At 41.9% G+C, this 17,500-nt stretch overlaps 3 protein-coding genes across 3 annotated transcripts in view; 2 read left to right on the top strand and 1 right to left on the bottom strand.

The window, feature by feature from the left end:
* The window catches only part of guf1 (GTP binding elongation factor GUF1), an 8,751-nt gene extending 867 nt beyond the window's left edge, over positions 1 to 7,884 (top strand). Inside the window, exons 3-17 of the mRNA XM_031568818.1 lie at positions 149 to 297; positions 400 to 480; positions 1,763 to 1,840; positions 1,922 to 2,005; positions 2,104 to 2,168; positions 2,561 to 2,764; positions 4,108 to 4,247; positions 4,674 to 4,797; positions 5,270 to 5,402; positions 5,808 to 5,951; positions 6,379 to 6,512; positions 6,640 to 6,741; positions 6,958 to 7,077; positions 7,161 to 7,197; positions 7,315 to 7,884. Coding sequence (XP_031424678.1) covers positions 149 to 297; positions 400 to 480; positions 1,763 to 1,840; positions 1,922 to 2,005; positions 2,104 to 2,168; positions 2,561 to 2,764; positions 4,108 to 4,247; positions 4,674 to 4,797; positions 5,270 to 5,402; positions 5,808 to 5,951; positions 6,379 to 6,512; positions 6,640 to 6,741; positions 6,958 to 7,077; positions 7,161 to 7,197; positions 7,315 to 7,449 — 1,730 coding nt within the window. The 3' untranslated portion in view covers positions 7,450 to 7,884. The remainder of the gene's footprint in view (positions 1 to 148; positions 298 to 399; positions 481 to 1,762; positions 1,841 to 1,921; positions 2,006 to 2,103; positions 2,169 to 2,560; positions 2,765 to 4,107; positions 4,248 to 4,673; positions 4,798 to 5,269; positions 5,403 to 5,807; positions 5,952 to 6,378; positions 6,513 to 6,639; positions 6,742 to 6,957; positions 7,078 to 7,160; positions 7,198 to 7,314) is intronic.
* Positions 7,885 to 7,939: 55 nt separating this feature from the next.
* gnpda2 (glucosamine-6-phosphate deaminase 2) lies at positions 7,940 to 11,947 on the bottom strand. Its single transcript, XM_012820579.3, has 7 exons — positions 11,826 to 11,947; positions 11,334 to 11,462; positions 11,114 to 11,215; positions 10,483 to 10,665; positions 9,905 to 10,089; positions 9,493 to 9,667; positions 7,940 to 9,061 (listed from the first exon to the last, which is right to left on the bottom strand). Exons 2-7 carry the CDS (start codon positions 11,455 to 11,457, stop codon positions 8,997 to 8,999), a joined length of 834 nt encoding a protein of 277 aa, XP_012676033.1. The 5' UTR covers positions 11,458 to 11,462; positions 11,826 to 11,947; the 3' UTR covers positions 7,940 to 8,996.
* Positions 11,948 to 13,053: 1,106 nt separating this feature from the next.
* frmpd1b (FERM and PDZ domain containing 1b) overlaps positions 13,054 to 17,500 on the top strand; it is a 28,504-nt gene continuing 24,057 nt past the window's right edge. Inside the window, exon 1 of the mRNA XM_031568815.2 lies at positions 13,054 to 13,322. The gene's annotated coding sequence lies outside the window, so the exon portion shown is untranslated. The remainder of the gene's footprint in view (positions 13,323 to 17,500) is intronic.

Genomic DNA, 17,500 nt, shown 5'->3' with positions numbered 1-17,500 from the left:
TGAAGGAGTTTCAGTGCATGTATAGGAGAGTAATCACCGTAATCAGCCTGACTCAGAGGATGTGTGGCAATTACAAATAACTCCGCAAATGATTGATCCCCTCATAGCTCAGTGACCCATTGACTTCAGCTCATTCTTTTGTTGTCAGGGGCCATTGTAAAAACGGATAAGAATAAGCAAGTGCTTGATAAACTACAGGTGGAGCGTGAGAGAGGCATCACAGTCAAGGCCCAAACCGCCTCTTTGTTCTACACATACCAAGATGAAACGTACCTACTCAATCTCATTGACACGCCGGTACGTTTGGTTGAGACAGAAACTGTGGGTACATTTCTCTTCTGTGCTGACTCTGTCATGACGTTCACACCTCTTTTTCTTTTCACTGTGTTCTTTGTTAAGGGTCATGTCGACTTCAGCTATGAAGTGTCTCGGTCCATTTCTGCATGCCAAGGAGTTCTTCTTGTTGTTGACGCCAACCAGGTGAATTATAAACATAGGCTACCGATCATGGGCGTATGTGCACAACTGTATTTCTTCAACTGATAAAGTTGACTTACTGATGCATCTGAATTCAATTGCCATTTCAGAGGTGGTTAAACATGTGTTCTGTTAAATGCTATTAGCATTAAGTACCATTATCATTAAGTTCAGCCCCCGGGGCTGGCTGCCACCATTGCGCCCCTGAGCAAGGCACTGCTGCGGGGGGGGGGGGCTGTCAGTGTAGTCGGCTCACTGTCAGTGGCTCTGGATAAGAGTGTCTGCTTACTGACAGTGCAGTGCAGTGCAGTGCAATGCAATGGAAAAGTGTTTTTAAAGGTACAGTATGTAGGATTTAGTGGCATCTAGTGATGAGGCTGCAGATTGCATACTTGAACACTTCTCCCTTTCCAAGCATGTAAGAGAAGTTACGGTGGCCTTCAGGTGCCAGAAAGAATGCGACAGGCCGTCTCTAGTAGGGCTGAACGATTAATTGCATTTGCGATTTAATCGCGATATGATAGAACGCGATTTTCTAACTTAAAAACGTGGTCAAAAAAATAAATAAATAAATAAAATTATAATAATTTTTTTTTTCTTTAAGATGGTACATTTTGCACACAGTGTTTAAAAAGTGCATGCCTTGTGTTTATTCTTACAATGACTTTGTTTAAATTACTTAAATGCACAGTGGCAAAGCCACCGATTTGTTGATCTTGATTCTGTAATGAGCAGTTAAATAAAAATGTAAAATGTGGGAAATAATAGTTTACACTAAATGTATCTAATATTGTGTTGGTCATATTTAAATCATTCATTACGATTTGTTGGGAAAAAAATTTGGATAAAATAAAAAAAATCGCATATTAAATCGCAATATTTGGGGAAAAAATCGCAATTAGATTATTTTCCCAAATCGTTCAGCCCTAGTCTCTAGTGCCAGTGTTCTGGTTTGTCCAATCTGTGCTACTGTAGAAACATGGCAGTGCGACACGTCAGACTCCGTGGACGAGGACCCGACTCCTTATGTAGATACAAAGGGCTAATTTTAAGCTAACGATTCGTAGTTACAGGTGCTTATACAGTAATGAAAACATAATTATGAGTACTATATTCCATTTCTGCTAATAGATCACCCTAAATTCTACATACTGCACCCTTTAAGTGCTTTCACAGATTAATTGCCATGCACATTGTGCTGTCACTTAAATGAGCATGCTTTTGTATTCCAAAAAAAATGCTATTAAAACAGAATTTCATGAATTGATTTATTTCTTGCTTCAAGGGAATTCAAGCTCAAACAGTGGCCAACTTTTACCTGGCATTTGAGGCTCAACTAGCCATCATCCCAGTTATAAATAAGGTACACGTACAACATTTATAAAATGTCTAACGCTGGTTGAAAAAATGCTGTATTTAATTGATGTTTCTGTGCCACTGTCAGATTGACCTTAAAAACGCTGACCCAGAGAGAGTGGAGAAGCAGATTGAAAAGGTCTTTGATATTCCAAGAGTGGAATGCATTAGGGTGAGTGTGTTGAGGCCAGGCCCTTTAAAAGCAGATTTGTGTGTCTGCCAGCTCAGCTCTCCTGACTCCTCTTGTCTGGGTTGTTCCGCTGTCTGTAGATCTCTGCCAAGCAGGGCATCAATGTCGATCAAGTCCTCGAAGAGGTTGTGAAAAGGATCCCGCCGTGAGTCATGTTTTTTCAGAGAATGTCAGTGAGATCATAAGTAGTCATAGCAAATCCAATTATATGGGTGTGTGTGTGTGTGTGTGTGTGAGTGTGTGTTTGTGTGTGTGTGTGTGTGTGTGTGAGACCCAGACTCCTGATCTGTGTGTGTGTGTTTTGTGTGTGTGTGTGTGTGTGTGTGTGTGTGTGTGTGTGTGTGTGTGTGTGTGTGTGTGTGTGTATTTTGCTGTGTGTGTGTGTGTTGTGTGTGTAGCCTGCTCTGTGTTTGCTGTGTGTGGCATACATTAGCTGCAGGGGAGACATGTTTGTGTCACTTGTGTTGAAACATGCACCTCAGGACGTCCATAAGCGCGCTGACAGACCCCCTGTTTCTTCCTCTCTTCCCACTGAAGGCCCAAAGCTAGAGCGAAGGATCCCTTCAAGGCCCTGGTGTTTGACTCCACGTTCGACCACTACAGGGGGGTCGTGGCCAACATTGCTCTCTTTGGGGGCCAGGTGTCTAAAGGGGATAAAATCGTGTCTGCCTACTTGGGTAAAACCTACGAAGTGAACGAGCTTGGAATCCTTAGACCCAATGAGTGTCCTACAAAAACACTGTGAGCATCTTCTGTTAACTGCCAATTTAGTTGTTAGTGTTGTTATTTTTTTGTGTTTGCTATCATATCATCACAACTGTTATACTTAATAATCTTTAGATTCCAAACTACGTATGCTGCAGATAAAAATTATTTATAAATATCTCCCGACTAAGAAAATGTTAAACATCTGGGGTATTGAGGAGTCGGGATCCTGTCGCTTTTGTAGTGCAGAAAAAGAAGATCTGTTACACCTATTCTGGTATTGTCCTGTAGTAGCACATTTTTGGGAGACTGTACATAGATGGATAGGTCCCAGCACTAAGAACTTTAGAACATCTCCTGATATAGTTCTGTTGGGTGATTTGAAGATGGGTGGCAATGGGTTGAATAACATAGTAATACTTCTAGCCAAGGCATTCATTTTTAAATCTCAAAATATGAATGAGCTTAATCCAACTTTATTTAAGAAATATGTCAAACAATATTATATGTTGGAAGCCATAATTGCTGAGAGTGATAGGGTTACACAAAAATGGGAAAATCTTATTCTCCGGGAAAACTGGAATTGACTAAGGAGTAAAAAAATATATATATATATATAATTATAAAAGATGGGCGTGATAATTTTTGTTTTTCTTTTGGGTTCATACACACACATTTTCTTTAGTATTGTTACTACTTTTGTTTGTTGTGTTTTTGTCACTATTTATATATGTATGTTTGTCTAGTTTGGTTTAGTTTTCTTGTTTTCTCCTTGTTGATATGTTTTTTGTTTGGGTTTTGCCCCCCTCAGTCGCGTCCTCGTATGCTTACACCTGTGCGAGTACGGTGACTCTGCTGATAATGCATCCATCCCACTCTTTATTTTTGTCATTGTTAATGTTGTTATTATTATTATTGATATTGTTATTCGGCCTTATTTTTATATAGTTTTTGTATATGGGAATGTATGGCTTTGTCTGTACATGTGTATGTGTAAAGACTGTTGCCCAACTGTAGATAGGGTCTATATATGTATGTGTGTATATGTATGTGTATATATATATATATATATATACGTACATATGTATATTGTGTTATTATATATACAGTATGTGTAGAAAGAAATAGGAATAAAATATAAATGATAATAGTGATAAAAAAAATAATTAAAAAAAATAAATAAATAAAAAAAATAATAATAATAGCAGAGTCCCCCAATTGAGGGGGGGTGGTGGCGGGATTATTAATAAAAAAATAAAAAAAAAAATAATCTTTAGACTACCTGTTAGATTACCAAATGAATTGACGCGCTGCAAATATTCTATTTTTGAAACTGAGACTGATCGACTTGTTCTGTTTTCCCCCTCCCTCTATTTCAGGTACGCAGGTCAGGTGGGGTACATCGTTGCTGGGATGAAAGATGTTGCAGAAGCTCAAATCGGAGACACTCTGTATCACCATAAACAACCAGTGGAGACCCTGCCAGGGTTCAAACCAGCCAAATCCATGGTGTTTGCTGGTAAGGACCAACACTGTCATTTAAGACTGCTAGCCACTCAAGTGGTTACCGGGAATGTTGGCTACTTGCATTTGTGTGTGTGCGTGTTTGTGTGTGTGTTTGTGTGTGTGTGTGTGTGTGTGTGTGTGTGTGCGTGTGTGTGTGAGAGCTTATGGTTGGCACTAAGCAAATGCTACCGAGGACAATGTCAGTTAAAGTTACTGAAGCAAAATGTTCCTGATACGCAGTCAGCATTTCATTTTTCCAAAGCAGCCAACTTCAACTATCAAATTAAGGACTCATCCACTTGTGCTGTTAAAAACTATTTCCTGTGTTAGCGTATGCTTCATTGCACGTGGCCAATTGATATAAGCCTCCCACCCCGCCACAGCTTCTAGTAATAAACCTTTATCACTGTACAAGTAAGCAGCGGTTTTAATGTTGCAGGAATGTACCCAATGGACCAGTCTGAGTACACCGCCCTGCGGAGCGCTGTGGAGAAGCTAACCCTGAACGACTCGAGTGTGACGGTGCAGAGAGACAGCAGTATGGCTTTGGGAGCAGGCTGGAGGTATGTGTTCACATTTCATATGCCAGCCATTCAGCTCCACTCCTGGGGGATTCTCTGCAACACACACACATGTGCACACACACACACACACACACACACACACACACACACACACACACACACACACACACACACACACGTGACACACGCACACGCACACGCACACGTGTGACACACACACACACACAACTAAACTCTGCTATTGCTGATTAGCTGCATGTTATGGCTAATCAGGAGAGGCACAGCAGGTAGAAATAGACGCCACCCTGTGCAGGGGTCCCCCAGGAAGAGGACTGGAAAGCCCTCCTGTATGCCGTTTTATCCATCCACAGCAGGTGCGCAAATGAAGGGTAGAGGGCAGTAGAGAGCAACGTTTAGAAGATAAAGCCAAGGCTGCCTGAAGCCCCTTTGTGTGTCCTGAATCAGTATGACATTCTCTTTCCCATTTCTAATCCTCTCTGCCCTCTGTTAGACTGGGCTTTCTGGGCCTGCTGCATATGGAGGTGTTTAACCAGCGCTTGGAGCAGGAGTACAACGCCTCGGTCATAGTGACGGCGCCCACTGTGCCGTACAAAGCAGTCCTCACCTCAGCCAAGCTCATTAAGGCAAGCCTCACCATCAACAGTGGTCACCTAGGAGCCAGGTGGCAATGTCACTGCCGATTCTTTTGTCCTCTTTTTTTTTTATTTTCATCATCATTAGTGGTTTAATAACCATTCATAATCAGCATGGGGTGTTGTTTACACGCATGTCCAAGGAAATAGAAATAAAAAAAAGAAATGTTCAAATAAAAGGGTGTAATTTTGAGCAAATAGTCCAGAATTAATTAGATAAAACTAAATACAATACAAATGTATATTTTTTTATATGATAAAAAAATGAGTATATTACTAATGCAGAACATTCATGCAAGCATACGTTTGTTGGTCCGTGGGTGTTATTTGCCCTCTACGACCACTGTTCCTGTTCCTTACACAAATGTTCTTACACTTCAAATGTTCTCTCTGTAGGAGTATGGACAAGAGGAAATCACCATCGTGAATCCTGCCCTGTTCCCCGATAGGTCCATGGTGTCCGAGTACCTGGAACCAATGGTTCTGGGCACCATCATCGCCCCTGACGATTTCACTGGGAAAATTATGACGCTCTGTCTGGTAAAGCTTCCTCCCTCAGTCTTTCATTTGAAATGTTAAGCCTGATGTTGTCAGGGAGATGGGAATAGCACTCAGCAGACAGAGAGGGTAGGTGAAAAAAGGATGGCTGAACAGGAAGGCCAAACAGCCAGGCCAAACAGCCTTTAACATCCATCTACCCTTAGCACTTACCAAAACAAAGAGGAAGGGCACTGCATCGTACCTTGTGCATTTGAAATGCACAAGGTATGATGAGTGTGTGTGTATATAATGTATATTGTATGTGTGTGTATATGTGTGGTACAGACAATAAGCACTTTGTCTTTTCTGGTCCAACTAGTATATTTAACTTCAAGTTCTATTATGGTCTGTCTTTAGCAAATTATTTCCATATAATTGATCATGGAATTGTAATTCTGGAACCAATAAAGTTATCTGATTGGTGTAGAATCGCAGAGCCATACAGAAGAACATGGTGTACATCGATGAGCACAGAGTCATGATGAAGTACGTGTTTCCGCTCAATGAGATCGTGGTGGATTTCTACGACAATCTCAAGTCAATGTCGTCCGGATATGCCAGGTGGGTAAACAGTCAGGATTCTCAGCCTGAACCACTCCATGTTGTCCGACCGCTCCCAAACATCACCCTTTTGACCACTCCATGTTGTTAAGGAGCGGCCGGACATCACCCTTTTTGTTTTGTGCAGCTTTGACTATGAGGACGCAGGCTATCAGCCAGCCGATTTGATTAAGATGGACTTCCTGCTAAATGGGAGACCAGTGGAAGAACTCACCACCATTGTGCACAAGTAAGGACACCCAGATTACCTTTTACTGAACGACAGTGAGCTACAGACAGGAGTCATTTTGCTCCAACTTAACTGGCCATTAAGGCCCCTAGTGGAAACAATGTGCCACTGTGTACTATGCCTAAGGAAAGACACGAGTGTTCGTAATGTAAGGAAGTAAGATTGAGATGTTGCCCTTCTCTCTCTCTCACCCTTGAATCGGTGTCCTGTTCTCAGAGACAAAGCGTACAGCACAGGCAAGGCTATGTGCGAGCGCCTGAAGGACTCCATTCCGAGGCAGATGTTTGAGATCGCAGTGCAGGCAGCCCTCGGGAGTAAGATCATCGCTAGGGAAACGTAAGTCAGAATCGACGTCTGGCCAGTCGATCCAGTGGCATGAAAACGGCAACTAATTAACGATTCTCTATTCTTTTATGTAGGATCAAAGCATACAGGAAGAATGTTTTGGCAAAGTGTGTAAGTACTTTACAAAACAATCTCTTCCGCAAAACAAAAAAATTACATCATGGAAACTTCTCTGATTTTTTTGTCTGTCATGTAATACATTTGACTTTTTCTTCTGTTGTGCCACAGTACGGAGGAGATATAACCCGGAAAATGAAACTCCTTAAAAAGCAAGCAGAGGGGAAGAAGAAAATGCGTAGCATTGGAAATGTGGAGGTTCCCAAAGATGCATTCATCAACGTTTTAAAACGGAAGGAAAAATAATACGTAAAACAATTAGTGAAGATCACCAACAGAACCACTGAGCGTAACGCAATGACTCTTGGGAGCCGGACTGTGCCATCATCAGGCCATGTGCTTTCCTTCGAGGTCCACAACACACTGGACTTTACACAGAGGACATGAACATTACACAAACACATGAATGAAACCCAACGCTTACTGGTGAATTTACATTACACACGCAGTCACACAAGATTCATCTGGAGACATTTCACTGAATTGAAAAGATTTTTTTTAATGTACGATGCTTACAGTACTCTTGAAGTAAAAGAGAAAGCATAATGAAATTGGTGAAACCTCTACATTCTTTTCATGTCACCTGTGGCCTTGAAAAGTGAAGACAAAAACTGCTCACATTTCATCAGAAAATAAGATGACCTGTATAAAATACTTTGAAATAAATGTTCATATAAGTAACGACTGAATATTGTGGCTGGGAAAAAAAAATGTCAATCTGCAATACAGACATATGGCCAATTAACGTTCTATGATTTTAATCAGTAAGCAGAGAATAAACAGACATTGATATGAGAAACACCGCACCAGTAGACAAGGGCCAAAAAGCACAGAAAAATAACTAATAACCGCCAAACACACGGTACATTCAGATTGGATGGCCTAATTGAAATGAAACATTATTTAAAGATCTAATACTTAAGGTGACGAGAAAGAAAAGGTACAAAAACAGAAGAGTGTAAAAAGGAGTGTACAGACAGACCGCATTCTGTCTGCGACTTGTTAAATTTGGCCCGAAACAAAACAGAGTTTTACAGAACCGGGCAACAACACAAGCAACACGACAGGCCAGCCAGCATCACCTTAGAAAACATATCCCTTTTCATAACAATGTACTCAAGCCAGTTTAGCTCAATGGAATCAAGCCAATTTGGCTCAAACCCTGCCTCCAGATCAGTGGCTCTACATCATGGTGAAGGACTAAACGACAAACATCAGTGGCCCCTTGGCAAGAGCCAGGTGAATAATTCACTTCAAGTCACAGTACGAGATAAGGAATGTTCGCTAACTCTTCAAGAGAAAGGATAGAAGTAAAAGAATGTGTAAGTGTTGGGCCCTACAGGACCTGTACAAATGAGGGCACAGAGGTGTGAGACGAACTGTACATGAAGAGTGCCCGTAGTGCAGCGGTGCCACTCAATAAGATGTGGACCTCTTTGACCCAGATAAGGATGCTGAGGGGAACTAGGGTTAGGCTGCTTTCCCAGAGCTGCTGTCCCACCGGCTCTTTCAGACCAGAAACTGGTGTGTCACTGAATGTAACAGCATTGACACAACGTGCAAGACCCAATGACCGCACCAAGACTTACAGTATTTATAAGAGATTAAATGCAGTATGACACAAAGACCAACCACGGCCTCAGCAAGGATCAGTATCTTTGCATCAAAGCGCAGATGTATTAGGTAGATGTTGCAGTCAGTTTAGTCACATGACCATTTTGCCACCCGATTGTGCGAGTTCGGTAACAGTCCTGGAATATTGCTCCCAAGGAGACATGGTAACGTCTCCCGCTTCAGTCTTTGTAGTCCTTGATGCTGTGTACGGGATCCACCAGCTGGTTATGGACATGCATCAGGCCTGTGGGAGAGAGGAGACCAGGGAGGGGACGTGAGGGAAGACAGACGAGGAATTCTGTGCCCTAAGGACGGCGTTCCCCTCTCTATTGGCGTTCCCCTCACACTCGTGGAGGCAGGAATGACAACAGCATGCATATGACTCTCACTAACGACTCGACTAAATCCTTGTGCTCCACGCATTGTGTTTTTGGCTGAACATATCAGGTCGTGTTTTGTCTGAGACAATTCTGGCATTCACAATATTCAACAAAAGCTGTATTCATCAAGGATGTTGTGTTTCAGGATTTATGTCAGGGTAAATTCTAACCATAGAATAAGACAAGTAAGCAAGTATACAGTATGTCTCAACAAAACCCAAGGGACTATACACAACAGTAAGAGACTGAACACTGGTTAAATCCTCTTAGATCCTATTTGTCGAAACAGTGTTACCTTTGAAGTACTTCACCGTCTTGACCCTGAGTTCCAGAGTGGCGTCCTCGTCGCACACAAAGATGGTGTGTGGGTGCTGCTGAAAGGCGGACACAGTCCACATGTGGTTGACCCCCTCCTCGATGGCCTTGTACAAGGCGAAGGCTTTGTGTGCTCCTGTGATTAGGATCATCACCTAAGAGACAACGGGAAGCAAGAGGATGGAGTTACACACCACTTACAGGCTGAGCTTTAGATCATGTCTAAGAATTTCTTTTTTTCTTCATTTTTATGTATAAAACTAGTGGGTCTGGTATGACCAAAAAGGTATGCCAAGTCATGTTATTTTTTAACTTTTACAGAATAAGCATTTAATTCCACCGCCTTCCATTTCCTTGAAATCTTGAAACTGGTGGAATCCATGATGTTCTACCTCTCTGGCGTCCATCACGGTCCCAACGCCGACTGTGAGGGTCATTGTGGGGACCTTGGATAGGTCATTCCCAAAGAACCTGGCGTTAGCCACAATAGTGTCCTTCGCCAGGGTCTTCACTCTTGTTCTGGACACCAGGCTGGACCCCGGCTCATTGAAGGCGATGTGTCCATCAGGACCAATACCTGGGGAGAGGGCAAAGGTCAGGGGGTCGGCATGGGGTGTGCATGTATTTGTACTTCCATCCTTCTATCCATGTCAGCAAAGGTAAAAACAAAATGGTTGAAAATAGGAGATCTGTAGTCTGATCTTCCCATTCTGCTCCTACACCTACAATTATTGTTACTGGGTCTAGTCAAAATACAACGCTACACAGCAAATCAGTCTGGATAACAAATGACAGCATGTAGTTTTTGGTGTTAAAAGGTAAATATGACTTGATTTACAAAATTTTAATTTTAAACATTATTTCAAAAAATGATTTAACATTACCTCCATGCTTCTAACTGTACCTTTACTTACACTGAAATGTCTTCCATTACTTTCTCACAGGACTGTGTTGTATTTTATTTGCTTACCCCCTACAAACAGGTCGATGCCACCAGCCTCCTTAATCTTCATCTCAAAGGCGTTGCACTCTTCTTGGTTGTCGGGGGCGTTCCCGTCCAGGATGTGGGCGTTCTGGGGCTCGATGTCGATGAACTTGAAGAAGTTGTTCCACATGTAGGAGTGGTAACTCTCTGGGTGGTCCCTTGGAAGACCTGGGGGGGGGGGGGGGGGGTTCATCTTATGTCGCTTTTATAAAAAAGGAGGCTATTTTTTTCCCCCACTAATACCACAAGTGAACCTTCATACTGATCAATGAGAGAATCAATGGATTGCTCCACACGAGAGATGGACTTGGAGATGTACAACTGGCACTTAGTGAGAGATAGAGCCAGTAAACTCAGAAACTGCAGATTCAGTATTAACAACAAAGGCAAAGTTTAGACTGCGTGAAGAAAAACAGGTCTACATATTTGCTGGTCTAAGAAATGTGAACAAAAGGATGAATTTCCCCACATCCAATGACTCCAAAGTAATGTGTTTCAGATATTTCAAAGCGCCTGAGCAGTCAAGACTCTCACTTTCTTGCTCTTCACTTTCTCGTGTGGACAAATCAAACTGATGTGATGTGTGTGGCTTTTTCGAATTTGAGACACGACTTACCAACATATTCGTCCATGTTAAATGTTTTCACATACTTAAAAGAAAGATCTCCACTTTTGTGGTATTCAATCAGTTTCTTGTAGCATCCAAGTGGAGTACTCCCTAGAGGTGGGGGTTAAACACTGACATGATTAAGCCTATATGGTATTACAATGTTAAAAACAAGACATGGTGGCACTAGATTACGTTGAATTTTAAATATGGTAATACAAAGACATACCAGTGGGAAGGCCCAAAGTAAAGTATCTGTCTGCAGTCGGTTTGAACCCGACTATTTTGTTCCTGATATATTTGGCAGCCCACTCGCTGGCCAGGTCATAATCATCTAGAATCACAAGTCTCATGTTTGCTGCAAGGGGAAAAAGGAGTTTCCAAGCGAATAAAGAAAAGCTCTCATTAGAATCTGAGGAAAAAATGCCCCTCGACCCAGTGACACAATGCTGAAAAATTCTTTGAGACAGACATACTTCAAAGTAGACTGAGGATACAGACAGACTAGCAGAGTGACAGTAACATTCAATAACTGTAGCCAGCACATCGAACATACATACCACCTTTCAATTTATCCTATTATTACTATTTCGCCAATACTGCATTACACTAAGTTAGCTTAAGTTAATGTTGTTTGATAAACGAATCTATTATGACGATCATACCTCATGGGCTGTCACTTATAAAACAGAAAATATGGATTGAATTATAAACTACTTACGGAATACAAAATTACAGCATCAATATTTAGGAGTGTTTCAGAAACAGTGGGGTGTTCGCTTGAAAGCTGCGCAGTAGAGAGTTTATGGAGGACTGTGATAAAACAACAACGTTGGGAAGTTAGCTAGTTCACATCCGGATGGTGCGAAAAACGTTATGTCAAAGTAAAGGTCCATTTATATTTTCTTAAAATTTTCACTTCATAGGCATAGCATGAGCCTTTTAAAAAAATAAAGTTAACATTTATTTTAGGGAGCTGTCTGGGTGAAATATGAACCGTTTAAATAGATACAAATTATAAGACAAAGAAAAACATGTCAAAATATCTCACAATTAAAGTGGCTTCCAGTCCCAATCTGTCAACATTTTAATGCATTATTTATTTATCAGTTTATTTGTTGTTTACATTATTAGGAGTAATAAGAGGGCTTATTAAATAGACTATGTAAGCGCTTATACATTCTAGTGTCTGACCATGTTTCACCTCATAATTTATGTAAAGATACCCAGGACAAGATTATAGTGACATACATACTGGTGGGCAGGAAGTGTCAGTTATGTTCTTTACAGATTATGTTATGAGACTGTTCAGTGTGTGTAACTTCTAATGAAGACGTTTGAGGAATTCATTGAGTTTGTGTTTGTGACAGCAGGATGATTATACCACGATAGACGTTTAATTTGAAATACATTTCACTAGCTCAAGGCTTTTGGGGTGATTATCTAAGATTAATGCTGCTTTTTGACGAATTTTGTTGATCACGTGATTGGCTTCCGGTCATATGTTTTGAAACCCAAAAAAATCGGAAATATCAGCTTTTTCATGTATGGTGTCCCACAACATTCAAACCACACGAACTAAAATTAGTGGGAAACAGCACGTAAACCTCAGAAATACTGAGATGACTAGCCTACACATCCTGCTGATTAAGGCTCTGTTGTGGGTTTGCCGCAGGCTCACAGATGACATATATATCTCAACAACAAATAAGCATTTTTATATTACTTAAAAACACACCAAAAAAATTACATAACAAAGAATTGTCTAATTCACCATTATTTGACAACTGTTTACTATAACCGTATATTCTTCTTTCTTCTTGTTCTTCTTGTTCTTGTTCTTGTTCTTCTTCTTCTTCTTATAATTATTATTTTCGTCGCTGTCTCCTCAGTTAAACTGACCTTGCGAGGAGGACCCTAGGGCAGACTGTCTGAGGCAGAGAGAACAATGCTGTGAGAGGGAGCAGTGGAGAGAAGGGACGAGCAGAAGGAGGCAAGGGAGGGGGTGGGGTAGATGTTCTAACCAGGGATTAAGCGGTCGAGAGCGGTCCTCGCTCACTGACAGCATCCAGCCCAAACACTCACCCATACGCACGCCCCGTCCCACACGGATCTCGTAGAACTGTATCAAGCGTTTGCAACTTTTTCTATTCTTCTTCATCGTGAACGGACCACACCGGTCCACACCCCCCTTCGAGATCCCTTACTGAACCACGAGGTGAGTTAGTTTTACGTTTCTATTCACATTATGTGTTATAGGGCCTCCTTGTCAATGAATGGTAGGTGACAGGCCGACTGCATACTGCTTGCACCTTGCATCGCATACAGAATATGTGGGTCATGGAGCAGTGCATAAGCAGCATGTTTTTTTCTTTTATCTTGAGGATGGTTCCGACTGCATTGATGCGTAACCTATGCAGCCTGGTTCTTGTCGATGACATGGCGAGGGAGAGATCTAAATCGGATTAAGATTAAAGGAGAAAACAACAAAAGACTGACCATTTTTCCTTTGTTTACCGGCTAATCTAGCATGGCTTCATCCATTTCTTAAATCTCCTGGCAATATTGCGATGTTTAATTAATAGGCCAATTTTGTTCTTATTTTTTTTAAATAGAATGCTATTATCACACAGCCTATTTATACATGGGGGAAAGCATGACTGTAAGGGCATGGCTTTGGCAATAGCTACATTGGCTATATATATATAATTTAATTATTCAGTTAATGTGAATCATTTTAGAAGGGTTGTGTGTATTTGTCAAATTCACACCCACATCAAATCTTAAACGTTCTGCTGGCTAGCGAATTTTATTTTCACTAGCCGGCCATTACTAATCTAGTCGATCTGAGCTAACATACATGCCACGCGAACCCCATGCTCGCGCCTCCGGGGAAGCTGTTCAGGCAGAGTGAGGCATTGTGCCGTAGTATGATGTGTCTAATTCTACACTATGTTCTCTAATATACCGCCTATCATCAGATGGGAAATCAAGAATTGAATTGAAAGTTGAGTTAGCCTACTCACGACCAACCGAGTGATCTCGTTTTTTTCCGTTATTGAGTAGTAAAACGTCTTAATGAACAAGGCTCTGTGTTGTATGTGGGGTGGGCGAGGTCTGATTCAGACTGCCCTCCACCAAAAGAGGCAGTAGCCTAAAGCTTGTCACATTCTGTTTAGTTGATCAGATCCTAAAGCAAGTGCGAAAACAGCTAATGTTGTGAATATGTTCATTGATTGTGGCAGCATTCATTCTCACAGAACAACCTAGTTTTGATAGGATATTGCATTCTTTCTTTCTCTCTCTCTCTCGCACACACAAACACACGTGTACACATACACACGTACATACACATGCACACGTACTGTTTTAGAATATGCCCATGTAAATGAGCCTGATCCATGTGTTTGTGTGTGAGTGTCTGTGTGCATACACGTTTGTAAGGATGTGTGTATGCATGCGTCTGTCTGTGTGTGTGTGTGTGTGTGTGTGTGTGTGTGTGTGTATGTGTGTATGCATGCGTCTGTCTGTCTGTGTGTGTGTGTGCGTGTGTGTGTGTGTGTTAGCTCTAGGCTCTGTGCAATGACTCAGAAATGAATGAGGAACATGTGATGAAGCTGTTGCTCTAAGGGCTTCTGTAGTGAGAGGAGAAGCAGTCAGGCAATACTTGCACATCAGGAATAACTGGCATCTCCACCAACAACTCTTTTCCCACAGCACCGCGGTGCTCTGAGCTGACGTGCGTGCTGAGCCTGTCCTGGACGAATGGCTACTTGCTATAATCAATTCTATTTATTTTGGGGCCAGGAAGTTAACCCACTGTGAACTGGGTCTGTTCATCCAGCTTTTCATCGGTTTGAGCCACAGGGAGAGTGGATCGCTATTGATTGTGTAGATTTGGGGAGTTTTTGCAGAGCTGCTCAGGATATAGCTGATCAGAATATCTGTGTCATCCTGATGGGATTGTTTTAGAAATATCAATTAAGCCATTTTTGGTTTTCATCTCTTCTCTTGTTTTGCCTTTGTCTCTTTTTTCTTGCAGTCTGCCAGAGCATTGCTCAGTGACCTCCTTAAAACTGCCACCCTGTTCAAAAACAAATCTACTTATTAGTGTTCATTCAACTGTACAAGTGTGTGGCATAACATGTCATTCTGGTTGATTGGTATCTAAAATATGTTACAGGCCATTATCTCTATATATGGACAAAGATGGCATCACAATGCAATCTAAAAAAACAACCAATAGAGACCCAACAGAGGCAGCATTGGAGAATGGCACACATTCTTTTGGTAGGCTTTGGCAGTCTCACATCTCCCCAGGACATATGTAACACATCAGTTCAATATCTCAAAAAAAATCTAAACCAGCACAAATACATTTCATGATACAAATAGGCACAAGCACTGCACTGCATGCGTGGTGTATTTCACTTCTGTATAAATGAGGTGCCAACCGCACTGATGTGACCCCGTGTGACCCTCTGCGTCAGTGCGGACGGCAGAAAAGAAATGAAATGGATATGCCAGACGATTAATCTCTAAGTGGTTGAAAGATTTAAAGGTACACTGGGAACTCAACGTCTCTGGTCATTGTTGCTGGGGGAATTTCATTGAAAGGCGCGCAGAAGGTTCCATCTGTATTGCACTAATGGACTGGACTGACAGGCGGGAAGGGAAAAGTGACTGCAGATTTAATTAGAAGTGAAGAGGAAACGCAAAGTCACAGACATAAAAAAACAACAGCAGCCAGCTGTTGCTTTGGTGAAAGGGGCGGGGGGGGGACTGAAATAAATATATTATAATAATCTCTCTGATCATGCAAGAGGATTGTGTGTGTTTTGCTCAGTGCTTGCTATTATGTAACAGTGTTTTTGTAAAATTGAGTAATATTTAGTATTTTTGCTTGGAAAAAACTTTTTTTTCAAAGACTGAATACACTTATGCAGCCTTGTAGTGTAAACAAATATAGTGCTTTTTAAAGTCCAGCGCATGTGTGACCTTCGATGATTGGATCAGGAGAGCGATGCTCAAACCGGGCCCTGGGGAAGCCTCGTTAAAACAAGTTTGTTTTTGTCCCTCTTTTACGGTCAGAGAATACTCTCATTAAGTCGGCCCCTTCGTCAGTGAAGTGAAAAGAACACAAACTGTGACGCTCCGGTTCCCCAAGAGAAGAGGAGATTCACGTGTCTCATGCCAGGCCCTAATCAGAGCCATTTGAGAGAGAACAAACACTGTCATTTGGCTGGACTGAGTTAAAGCGTTTGAACACCGCAGTGTGAATGGGCGATGCGGAGATGCATAAGTTGGGGGGAGTGGGCTGTCTTGCTCGGGATGCCCTGCATGTCACCTGGGCAGATCTCGGGGTAATTGTCTGTGGCCTCTTCTGACTGTCTCACCAGACCGGGGCTGTTTAGCACGTCAAGACCTGGCCAGCTTTGACACTCAAAGGTTTAATTAGATTTGGGCACAGAGCACTCTGTGTGGCTGCCAAAGAGCTTTCTACAGAGAGAACGTTAGCTTCGATTCCGTGCAGTCTCTCAATCCCCAAAAAATACACAGAGAGAGCATGTTTGTGTTTGTGTGTGTTTGTGTATGTGTGTGTGTGTGATTGTGTTTTATGTGTGTGAAGATAGTGAAAGAAAGCAAATAGACATTTTGTGTGATGTGATTAAAAGAGCGTAAATTGGTAGGCGGCAGCAGTCCGTGAGGTTGTTTGTGTGAGTGTGTTTTGTGCGTGCGTGCCAGCCAATATGCAACAGAGAGGAAAGGAGAATATAAGTGCGGTTGAAGATTAATACAGAGAAAGAGTTTCTGGGAAGATGACCTAAGACTGTGTCAGATTGTGTGCTGACTATCAAACGAGGGCTCGCAGATTTAAGGAGAAAAACAAACAGTCCCTGCTGACTGCCCTGGTTTCAGATAATCTCTTGCCTTTATCTGACTTCTCTTGTGACTGGTACTTTGGCCCCTCCATTGAATCACACCCGCCAGATTTGCACCAAGACAATTTAGGAGTCACACAGATCTAGATTATCATGAATCCAATTCAGAGCTAGATTAGATCGACTCCCTTCCATAGACGGATAGCGGCAAACCTCTGGACTCAAACAGAGACCCATCAGGAACAACTCATGTGGTCTGCTTTGAAAATAATTGATTGCATCATGCTTAGGAAATCCCCCTGGTGTGTGTTTCGACTCCCAGGGATGTTGAAATAATCCCCCTGGTGTTCGACTCCCAGGGATGTTGAAATAACCATCATCCCCGAAAGGAAGAAAAGACACTTACGCTCAGTCCATTTCTGTTGGATCAGTTTATCTAATCGGAGAAGAAACTTACACTCAGTCCATTTTTGTTGGATGAGTTTATCTAATCGGAGAAGAAACTTACACTCAG

Source organism: Clupea harengus, chromosome 6 (assembly GCF_900700415.2).
Source record: "Clupea harengus chromosome 6, Ch_v2.0.2, whole genome shotgun sequence".
Lineage (NCBI taxonomy): Eukaryota > Metazoa > Chordata > Actinopteri > Clupeiformes > Clupeidae > Clupea > Clupea harengus.
This window is presented reverse-complemented; position numbering and strand designations above follow the sequence as displayed.

Bases quoted from the DNA above. Each gene is read 5' to 3' on its own strand.
- gnpda2 (XM_012820579.3), bottom strand. From the start codon at position 11,457: ATGAGACTTGTGATTCTAGATGATTATGACCTGGCCAGCGAGTGGGCT. The intron at 10,666-11,113 runs GTAAGTCGTGTC...CCCCCCCCCCAG, and splicing joins TAACATGGACGAATATGTTG to GTCTTCCAAGGGACCACCCA. The intron at 9,062-9,492 runs GTAACACTGTTT...TCTCTCCCACAG, and splicing joins GACGGTGAAGTACTTCAAAG to GCCTGATGCATGTCCATAAC.